The 10,701-nt window shown below is 47.9% G+C and overlaps 1 protein-coding gene across 1 annotated transcript in view; it reads left to right on the top strand.

Moving 5' to 3' along the window:
* RPGRIP1 (RPGR interacting protein 1) overlaps positions 1 to 10,701 on the top strand; it is a 36,142-nt gene that overhangs the window by 12,630 nt on the left and 12,811 nt on the right. Inside the window, exons 5-8 of the mRNA XM_058182404.1 lie at positions 620 to 783; positions 4,597 to 4,933; positions 8,308 to 8,474; positions 10,082 to 10,213. Coding sequence (XP_058038387.1) covers positions 620 to 783; positions 4,597 to 4,933; positions 8,308 to 8,474; positions 10,082 to 10,213 — 800 coding nt within the window. The remainder of the gene's footprint in view (positions 1 to 619; positions 784 to 4,596; positions 4,934 to 8,307; positions 8,475 to 10,081; positions 10,214 to 10,701) is intronic.

Here is a 10,701-nt window from a genome sequence, read left to right as displayed (position 1 = left end):
GGTATTATTATTATACTTTATTCATTAAACATGAAACTCAGTCAACTGAACGTTCAATAAGGCATCCCAAATACCATTGACTGGTGCTGATGGTTGATACGGGTTGCTGCCAGCGTCCTAGGTATCAACCAAATACTTTCTTAAGATGTACGAAGTTCCAAGTTTTGCATTTTTGTCCCAGTCACTTTACAGTTGCACGCCCGGGTTCCCCAGCAATAGCAACTGAGCCCTGTAGCCTATTTTTCGGCAGATGTCCAGGAGCCATAGCATCTGGCATGGTCCTTGTTGACTCGGGCGATGACCCATCTAGTATGGAATTTTGTTGATTTCTTCTCATCATTGATGATGGTAGATGTCTGGGCTGGTTCACGGTGGCTAAACCACTACCGATCCGAAGACCGGCATTCCCATAACCATAGGGACTGCACCTGATAGCCGTCCAGGCCCAGCCATGCGATATTATTATTATTATTATTATTATTATTATTATTATTATTATTATTATTATTATTATTATTATTATTGTCGTCATCGTCGTCATCATCATGCTCCAACTTTTACCTCATCTATCCAAAATGTAACTTTCTTCCCAACTGCTTCCCTACCCTTATCCCTCCAGGTCCCAAAGGCGAGGATTATGGTCTTTTGGAATACGGGTTGAAGCTTCACTTTCCGTTCAAACAGATTTCGCAGCTGCCCCGCTATCAAAGTCAAACGCGGACACCTCTCTCAGTAGGAACTCCAGTTGTAGCCCCGCAGAGCTGGCAACCGCAAGGCGACAGAGTAAGGGAAAAGGATTTCGATCTACTGTTCAAAAATCAAATCTGTGATCAGCGTGTAAGCCTTCTTGGTTTGTATCAGTAGTGAAATCCAATTTTTTTTACTACTGGTTCTGTGGGTGTGGCTTGGTGGGCGTGGTGTGGTGTGGTGTGGCTTGGTGGGCGTGGCAGGGGAAGGATACTGTAAAATCCCCATTCCCACCCCACTCTGGGGCCAGCTGGAGGTGGCTGATTCTCCGAACTATTCAAAATTTCCGTTGCTACTCAAGAATTACTCAAAATTTCCGCTAGTACTCAAAATTACTCAAAATTTCCGCTACTCAAAATACCAGTTCTCCGAACTATTCAAAATTTCCACTACCAGTTCTCCAGAACCTGTCAGAACCTGCTGGATTTCACCCCTGGTTTGTATGCTAAAAATAAGGAGCAAATAAGCCAGAAAGCAAAAACACAACCAAACTAGGAAACCATTAGTGGAAACTCAATCCGTCATTCTGCCAAAAAAATTGACTTTGAAAAACTATCTTAAAAAGTTAAGTTCCCCTAAGTACAGGGGTGAAATTCAGCAGGTTCTGACAGATTCTGGAGAACCAGTAGCGGAAATTTTGAGTAGTTCACAGAACCGGCAAATACCATCCTTGGCTGGTCCCAGAGTGGGGTGGGAATGGAGATTTTGCAATACCCTTCCCCTGGAGTGGGGAGGGAATGGGGATCTTAGAGTATCCTTCCCTTGCCACGCCCACCAAGCCACGCCCACAGAACCGGTAGTAAAAAAATGTGGATTTCACCACTACCTAAGTACCCTATATAGTAGTGTAGGAAGTTAGCACCACTCCACTCTTAGAAGAATGAAATATTCTAGGAAATATTAAAGAGGCAGAATATTATATTTCCCTGGATGAGAAAAAGAGAAATGTGTTTTTAAAGACAAAGCAGCTTCCTGCCCACTCCCTGCCCCATCCCCTCGGCTCCAGGGTGATGGGATTAAGACATGACCCTCAGGACATGATAGGATTAATACTCTACCCATCTCACCACATGGCACCTGGGAAAATTACATCACCCAGCAAAGCTCAACCAAGCCTGGGACACAGACAGCCTACAAAGTTTGCTAAGACCCCTGCCTCCTGGGATTCTGACAGCCGATGGGATACATTTCTTGTACAGGAACAGGAAACTCTACGGCAGGACCCAAGAGAGTGTATAAATACAATCTTCTCTCCATGTGCCTTTTTGCCCAGGATCTCAAACCCATGTGGTCCTGTCCACCATTAAGCCATCTTTCCAAGCAGTCTCCATGTTTCCACTGTCTTTCTCCCCGCTTGGAACTGAACCCAGATGGACATTTCTTCCAACAGTAGTATTTCTCAACCTTGGCCACTTGAAGATAGGTGGACTTTAACTCCAAGAATTCCCCAGCCAGTTGTGCTGAGTTGAAGTCCACCCTTCTTAAAATGGCCGAAGTTGAGAAACATGACTAGTGGTGAAATGCTCCCGGTTCGGACCGGATCGTCTGATCCAGTAGCGATGGTGGCGGGTGGCTCGAAGAACTGGTAGCAAAAATCCCTGCCCCGCCCCCATGCCCAGCTGAGCCGTGCGATCATCAGAGGGGTTTTTTTTACTTTTAAAAGCATTTCTTTTTCAGCTGAAAAAATGGTTTTAAAAGTAAAAAAAAGAGCCTCTGATGATCGCGCGGGTCATCTGGGATCATCAGAGCCTTTTAAAAGCATTTCCTCTTCGGCTGAAGAGGTTGTAAAAAATGCTTTTAAAAGGCTCTGATGATCCCAGCTGAGTTGCCTGATCGTCAGTGGCTTTTTTTTTTCTTTTAAAGGCAAAAAAAATGTGTTTAAAAGAAAACAAAAGCCCCTCTGATGATCAGGCAACTTAGCTGGGATCGTCAGAGTCTTTTAAAAGCATTTTTTTACAACCTCTTCGGCCGAAGAGGTTGTAGAAAAAATGTTTTTAAAAGTAAAAAAAAAAGTTGGCCATGCCCACCCAATCACATTAGCCCTACCACCAAGCCACATGGCCCTTTAGCATCTCCTGTTGACATGGTACAAGTAGGTCTTGATTAATGCCGTTCGTGAATCCCCCGAAATGGTTGCATTGGCCAGAGTTGCTCTGTCCTCGATTTATGACCCTTGGTTCAGTGATTGTTCAAAGTTATGGGTATTGGAAGTATTCCAAAGATTCCATCCACAGAGAACAACAATAGCAATCGCACTTAGACTTCTATACCACTTCACAGTGCTTTACAGCCATTTCTAAGCGGTTTACAGAGTCAGCCTATTGCCCACAACAACCTGGGTCCTCATTTTACCCACCTCGGAAAGGATGGAAGGCTGAGTTGACCTTGAGCTTGGTGACATTTGAACTGCCAAATGGCAGGCAGCCGGCAGGCAGCAGAAGTAGCCTGCAGTACTCCGCTCTAACCACTGCGCCACCCTGGCATCCAATGTTCCCCCTCTCTAGGAGTGGGATTGAAAAATTTTAGCGACCGATTCTCTGCCAGGTTGCTCGGTGGGCATGACCTATTCAGCCTCCTCCACCATGGTGGCAGGAGGGCGTGTTTTTGTCCTCCCCAAGCTCTGGAGGTTTTTCTTGAGCCTCTCGGAGGGGAAAATAGCCTCCCCCAGGCTCTGAAGACCCTCCGGTGGCCGGAAACAGGCCCGTTTCTGGACTTCTGGAACTTGCGGAAGGCCAGTGTTTCACCTTCCCCAGGCACTGGAGGCTTTCCTTGAGCCTCCAGGAGGGCGAAAACTGCCTCCCCCATGCTCTGGGGGCCCTCCGGAGGCCGGAAACAGGCCATTTCCTAACTTCCAGAACTTCCAGGAGGCCCGTTGTTCACCCTCTCAGAGCCTCCGAGTGGGCCCTGCACTTACCTGGCATCCTAAACGGGCTGCATGGAGACTCCTGGGAGGGTTGGGCCAGGGTGGGAAGGGCCAGCCAGTCCTTGCAACTACCGGTTCAGAGAATCAGATTGTTCTGTTCCCCTCGCCTCCGTCCAAGTGATGGCTTAATTAGCCGGCACTATCAGCTCTGGCAGCAAACGAGCAAGCGTCTGCCAAGTGTCTCTGTTATCTCCCTCGACGCCGATGAATCAACAAACAGTACTTCAGCTCTAGTCAAGCAGTTGATTTGCCTGCTACAAAGAGGCATAGCAGCCCTTGCAGTTTTTATATCCTGTGGAGTGTGGCTCCATGACTCAGCACTTCCTAGGCCTGCCCCACCCCTACTTCTGTTGTTCCCGCCTCTCCTGCCTACGAAACCTAGGGTCCAGCCACGCCTGATTGCCATCAGCTGGGTCCGGAGGCATGGCCCGGGGGGGGGGGGGGAAAGAGTCAGGGGACGGAGGCCTTATTATCTCCTCCACCTGGCCTGCCTCTGGCTCCTGGAGCTGAGCCAGGGAAGCCGGTGCTCCCGAGGTAAGTCCTGATGGCCCTTCCCCCCTCACTTTCCAAGTCACTTTCTGGCAGGGGGCCCGGCTCGGGGGGGGTGCAGACACAACACAGATGTAAAATTATCATCCAGTTCACCTAAACAGGTTTGAACCGGCTGAATCCCACCTCTGTCCTTCTCCCTCTTTGTTTCCCTGTAGTACTCAAAAGCCTATTCTTTCCATAGATCAAATGCAGCTCATTGCCAGGCTGAAAGAATCAGTACAGGATATAATTATTGCGTTCCTATTCAGAGTCAGGAAGCCACCTATTAAAACCTGCAGCAAGAAACGAATATCGTCAGACTTGAAGAAACTGTGACCTCGACAACTATCGCTGCTTCCGAGCTGCATCACCACCGTTCCTTTTTCCCCTCTTAGAAGACCGAAGGCGGAAGCCGGAATGAGCTGTGCATCCAGATCAAGAGCTGTGCCAATTTGAGAAGCCGTTGGATTGGCTCACGGCCCAGCCCATATGCCATGTACCAGTTCTTCACCTTCCCGGATCATGACACGCCCATCACTCCGTTGAGCAACCACCCCGACTTTGAAGATGTGAAGACGTTTGCTCTGCACATCACTCCTGAGCTGCACCATTATTTGCTCGTGGAGAGTTTGTGGGTCTATGTGTTTGACGATGAGGAAGAGGAACCTGGAAGCTACTTGGGCAAAGCCCAAATCCCACTGGTACCGTTAGCGCATGGGCATAGCATCAAAGGTGAGAGCAACAAAAGATACTACATACATTTTAGCTTTGCTCTCTTGAACCGTCTTCTGTGCGAAACCCTTCTGGATCTAGGAGAGGGGTGTCAAACTCAACGCCTGTGGGAAGGATCTGGCCCATGGGGTGCTTAGATCTGGCCCGTGGGGCCGGCCTGGAAACAGCAAAGGACTGGCCCACGGTGTTGTGTCCCACTCCTCTGCTGACAGCCGGGTCAGGGAAATCCGAATCAGGCGTGCCTCTGCAGCTCTGCCAAAGTCCTAGCAAAGTCCTCAGGGCAGGCAGAAAGTGACTTCAGCAAGATATGTTTAGACTTTGCCTGACTCAGAGAATGCCAGAAAGCAGATCCTTTATATAGGCCATGGGGTGTGGCTCCATGACTCAGCACTTATCCAGGCCTGCCCCTCCCTTCCTTCTGTTGCCTCCGCCTATCAAGTCTTCTGACGCGAGGGTCACTCCAGTCTGCAGCTGTTGGTAATTGACCTCCCTCAGGCTCACATGCTGTGGAGGAAAGGGAGGGGTCTAGTTGCTCCGTTTGCCTGGGCATGGAGCCAGAGCTGGGGGCTGGAGATACTTCCTCCTCCTCAGCCTGTCTGGGCATGGAGCCAGGGCTGGGGCCGAGAGGCATACTAGGACATTCCTCCGTGTTCGGAAGCAGATAAGAAGACCCCGGCTGTGGTGAGATCGGACGAGACATAACACATGGTGCCTCTGCCAGCAAAAACGGAACTCAAGGTGGTCGCAAGGCACCCCCCCCTCCCCGGGCTCCATTTTTGCTGGCAGAGGGCTGCAGGAGGCTGTCATGGCTGAAAACAGGGCGCAAGGCGGCCGCGTGCATCCCCGCCAGCTCCATTTATACTGGCAGCGGACTAGCAAAACAAACTTAAAAAACAAAAAACAAAAGGAGAAATGTTTCCCCTTTTGCATTTGATCATGCAAGAAGGGATAGGAAAGGAGAAAGGCAAAGAGGAAAGGCAAAGAAAAGAAAGATGGGAAGAGAGCAAGGAAGGAAAAATAAGGAAAGAGGGGAAGGAAGAAGAAAGGAGAAGGAAGAGTGAAGGAAGGAAAGAGGGTGGGAGGGAGGGAGGAAGGGAAGGAAGGAAGGAGATGATGAGAGTGAGGGAGGGAAGTCCTCCTTTAGTACTTGGCCACCACAGGTGCCCTCAACATGAGTGATGTTGAGCTGGCCATGCCCACTATGTCTACATCCACCCTTGGCCATGCCCACGGTCAAACAGAACCCTGATGCAGCCCTCAATGAAATCGAGTTTGACACCCCTGATCTAGGACAATAGTCCACAATTTAGAGGCTCGCCAGGAAGCTTAGAGCGGTGTGATGGTTCAGTAATTAAGACTGAGTGGTTAAGTGATCGCTCAGTGATTAAAACTTTCCAGCTTGTGGGCTGGAAAGGCAACAGCCCAGGTTCAAGACCTGATCTCCACACAACAGGGAGAGCTCCCGTCCTCTCCCCAGTTCGAAAGCAAATGCAAATGTGAGTAGATAAATAGGTACCACTTTGGTGGGAAGACCAGAACTTTCTGTAATGACATGCTGGCCACGTCGTTGTGGAAATGGGACACCTGGCTCAATGGCCTTGAAATGGAGATGAGCACCTCCCCCTATAGTCGGTAACAACTGGTGCAGTAAAATTCACAGGGGGGCTCTAGATAAGTTATAACTCCCATCAACCACAGCTATAATGGCCAGGAAAGGGATGGAAAGGACGGTACAACGAGGGGAGGGCTAGAAGAGTTATGGAACAATTGGTGGACCCTGGTTTTCCTTTAAACCTTTGAGCACCTCCTCTCAGTTGGATGATTGACCTTTCGATGCAGAACACCCAAATCCTTTAAAGGTTCCCCTCGCACATATGTGCTAGTTGTTCCCGACTCTAGGGGGCGGTGCACATCTCCATTTCAAAGCCGAAGAGGCAGCACTGTTGGAAGATGTCTCTGTGGTCATATGGCCGGCATGATTAAATTCCAAAAGTGCACGGATTGCTATTACCTTCCCACCAAAGCTGGTCCCTATTTTTCTACTTGCATTTTTTTACGTGCTTTCGAACTGCTAGGTTGGCCAAAGCTGGGACAAGTAACGGAAGCTCACCCCCCGTTACACAGCACTAGGGATTCGAACTGCTTGAACTGCTGACCTTTCGATCGACAAGCTCAGCGTCTTAGCCACCGAGTCACCACGTCCCTCTAAATCCTTTAAGCTGACACTAAAAGGAAGCCTCGGTCTCTTTTTACAAAGTTGAGAAATTTTCCGAGTCTTAGAGATGATCTTAAGGAAAGAATACAAGAGCCGATGAGGAAAGATGTGGAGAAGCAATCGGTTAGTCCAGAGGCTGGAAGCAGGGTGAGAAAGAAATTCAAGATAGTCTTGTCTTGATTTTGTCTAGTAAAAATGGGACACAGAGAAGTTTCATTATTGATTTCAGCGCTTTGAGATTGAGGGCTGGTCAAGAAACAGATAGTACAATTCCAGGAATTGTGTTGGGTTAAGTAACGTGCTCTTGGAAGCCCACCAAGGTTTGCTCTGTCCTATCTTACACTCAACAAAATCAAGGCAGATTATTTTGAATTTCTTTCCACCATTCCCTTTTTCTTAAGACTTGGGTTCTTCTTCCAAGGTCATCTCTAAGGTCCTTTGCAGCCTTGACTAAAGGCATAAGTCAACTGACCCTATTGAAGTCTAGAAGGTTCTTTCAAAACCTTCAGGTCAACCACTGTAATTATATCATAGAGGGAAACATTATATCAGCCCCAACTTCCTCACAAGGGCTTCTTTGTGTTGGAGGTTTCCATATCTTTACTGGAAGAGTCCAGAAAGCCATGCTCGATCCTTCAACATGGAAAGCAAATGACACATCAAGACAATTCAGTGCAGGTGTCAGTGTTCCGAGTAACGCATCCATCAAAAGCTCCAAGGCAGGTAGATTCCTCAAAGAACATGTTTATTGGATACATCATATCGGCACTGCGAGCGAAAACCAACTCTCAAGTTTCCCGCAGTTTTAGCCTAATTCAAAGAGCAAATGTTTCCCTCCCCAAATGTCACAGGTCACATCGTCCAATTAAAGGAGTAGGCGGGCTGCTTGGTCACTCCTCTCCTCCTTCAACTTCCACCTGTTGGGATGACCTTGGTTCCCACAAGAAAGCTTTTTATTTTGACCTGTAGCCAGTCTATCTGCTTCCTTCTCCCTTCCCTCTTTCAGAATTCATGACAACTATGCGACAGCAAAAGATGGCTCCAGACAGGTTCCCTTTAGAGTGGACAGCAAGTTTAGGATGTCTTATGATTCACCACTTCCAAAACTAGATGTTGTTCCAGATCCAGATGTTGTTTTTCCACCTCCTCTTCTCTCCAGGAGACTTTGACCTCATGGACCCTGCAGGGAAGCCCAATGGCTCCATCCACCTCAGCCTAGAATGGAAGGCCCTTTATTTGGCTCCTGAAGATGTTCGCTACAAGGCCCTCCAAGCACATTCCTTGGAGATGCAGATTGCTGATGAGCAAAACCTGTTGCACAGACAGGTATGGCAAATATCCGTAGCTCGGGTGTAGAATGAAAATGGAGGTTCATTCTCTGAACTTGTGAGTTGTTTTCCAAACATTTCGTTACCAGACTAGCAGGGGTGGGTTTCATTTACCTTTGCTACTGGTTCGCTTGCATGCACAGATCGTATTTGATGACGTCCAAGCAGGTGGGCAGAGCCACCCTCTGCTGCTACCAGTTCACCCGAACCGGGGCGAACCGGTAGCAACCCACCACTGCAGACTATGTAGTAGTTCCACTGAAGATGTTACCTAGCCTGGAAATGAAACACAACCCACATGCTTTTATAGCCCTCTCTAAGCAGTTTTACAGAGTCAGCCTATTGCACCTCCAAAAGTCTGGGTCCTCATTTTACTGACCTCAGAAGGATAGAAGGTTGAGTCAAACTTGAGCCTGCTGAGATTCGAACTGCCAAACTGCAGGCAGCAGCTGGCAGTCAACAGAAGTAGCCTGCAGTACTGCATTCTAACCACTACACCACTGCAGCTCACTGGTTAAAATGCAGTACAGGTAGTCCTTGATTTACAATAGTTCACTTAGTGACCATTCAAAGTTACGACGGCATAGAAAAAAACTTTGGACAGTTTTTCGCACTGACGAACCATTGCAGCATCTCCACAGTTGCACAATCAAAATTCAGATGCTCGGCAATTGGTTCACCTTCGTGACGGTTGCAGTATCCTGGGATCTCGCGACCAACTTTTGAGACCTGCAAAATCAATGGGGAATCCAGGTTCACTTAACAACTGTGTGGCTAAATGAACAAATGCGACAATTCGCTTAACAGCTGCGGCCAGAAAAGTCGCAAAAGGGAGCAAAAGTCACCGAACAAATCAGTGGCGGGTTTCAACCGACGTTACCACCAGTTTGCTTAGCGCACAAGCTAACCGCATTCCATTTCAGAACAGCTGAGGAGCGGCAATACACTCTGCCGCGCCTATCAGCTGGGCTAAAAACGGGGCAGGTGGAAGGACCCAGCGGACAGTCAGAGCGAACCAGTTGGCTCTCACCTCACCATTGCCGCTATCGGATCGCCCAAACTGGGGGAAACCAGTAGCAACCCGCTACTGGAACAAATGTTTCACTTAGCAACATCAGTTTGGGGCTCCATTGGGGTCATAACTGGAAGACTACCTGTACTGCAGGCTACCTCTGCTGACTGGCGGCTACCAGCAGTTTGGAATCCCAACTTGCTGAAGGTTGACTTAGCTTTCTGTCCTTCCAAGCAATGATGCTATTCAGCTAGTTCAGACGGTTTGGGCGAACCGGTAGTAGCGACTGCGGCCTTATAATGTCTTCCCATGGAGTGAACCAAGTCTTTTAGTTCTGCAGCTGTTCTAATGTGAAACCAAAATTGAATGATTGCTTCTATTAACTGGGTTTTTTTGCTGGGTCGCTTCTGACTAACCAGTTTCTTTAGTCGGTTCCATAGATTTTCAATTGTGTTAATGTCTGGCCTATTCCCAGGCCATTCCAGCAGTGGAATAGGATTATCTTGAAACTCCCCCCAAAAGTGGTGTTATTAGCCATCAAACCAAAAAAAAAATACACTTTTTCCACTTGTCCTCTGAAACCTCTCTTACAGGTGACTGAAAAACACCTTCAGAAAATCAAAAGGATAAAAAACGAAGTGGAACTCCTTCCTGCCCAAGTGATTCCAACACGAGAACTCAAGAGAAGGAGGATAAAGAAGAAAGTGGTCAAAACTATACCCAAGGTAAGGGATAAGAGAGCCAGATGGTATAATAGTTAAAGCATCAGGCTAGAAACTGGGAGACCTTGAGTTATAATCTCGCCTTATGTTGTGACCCAGGCCCAAGTAGGTAGTAGTAAACTCAGTCAGTTCAAAAACAAACAGACTTTATTAGAACAGCTGAGAATTAACTCATTCTCAGCGTAGTCCAAATTAAATCAAAGCAAATTCTTCATAACACAATACTTCAGTCTTATCACCAACCTTGGTCTAATTAGGCAAATTCACAAAGGATTTTCTTGGCAAAAGTTCAAAAGCAGAAGACGCCGACAAGAAATAAATGCAGCAAGACAAGGCTATCAATGTTGTTTTCCGGCAAAGAGCCCAAATGCCATTGCTGGTCTTTTAAGCCTTATGGGAGGGGCCAATCATCTCTTGGCCCTACTCCTGAGTCATCCTCTTTGCTTTAGCTGCTCTTGCCTTCTGACAGCTCTTCTCATGCGTGCATTAGG

Source organism: Ahaetulla prasina, chromosome 4, assembly GCF_028640845.1.
Source record: "Ahaetulla prasina isolate Xishuangbanna chromosome 4, ASM2864084v1, whole genome shotgun sequence".
Taxonomy (NCBI): Eukaryota; Metazoa; Chordata; class Lepidosauria; order Squamata; family Colubridae; genus Ahaetulla; species Ahaetulla prasina.
Note: the sequence above shows the minus strand (reverse complement) of the source record. Positions and strands in the feature narration are given on the sequence as shown.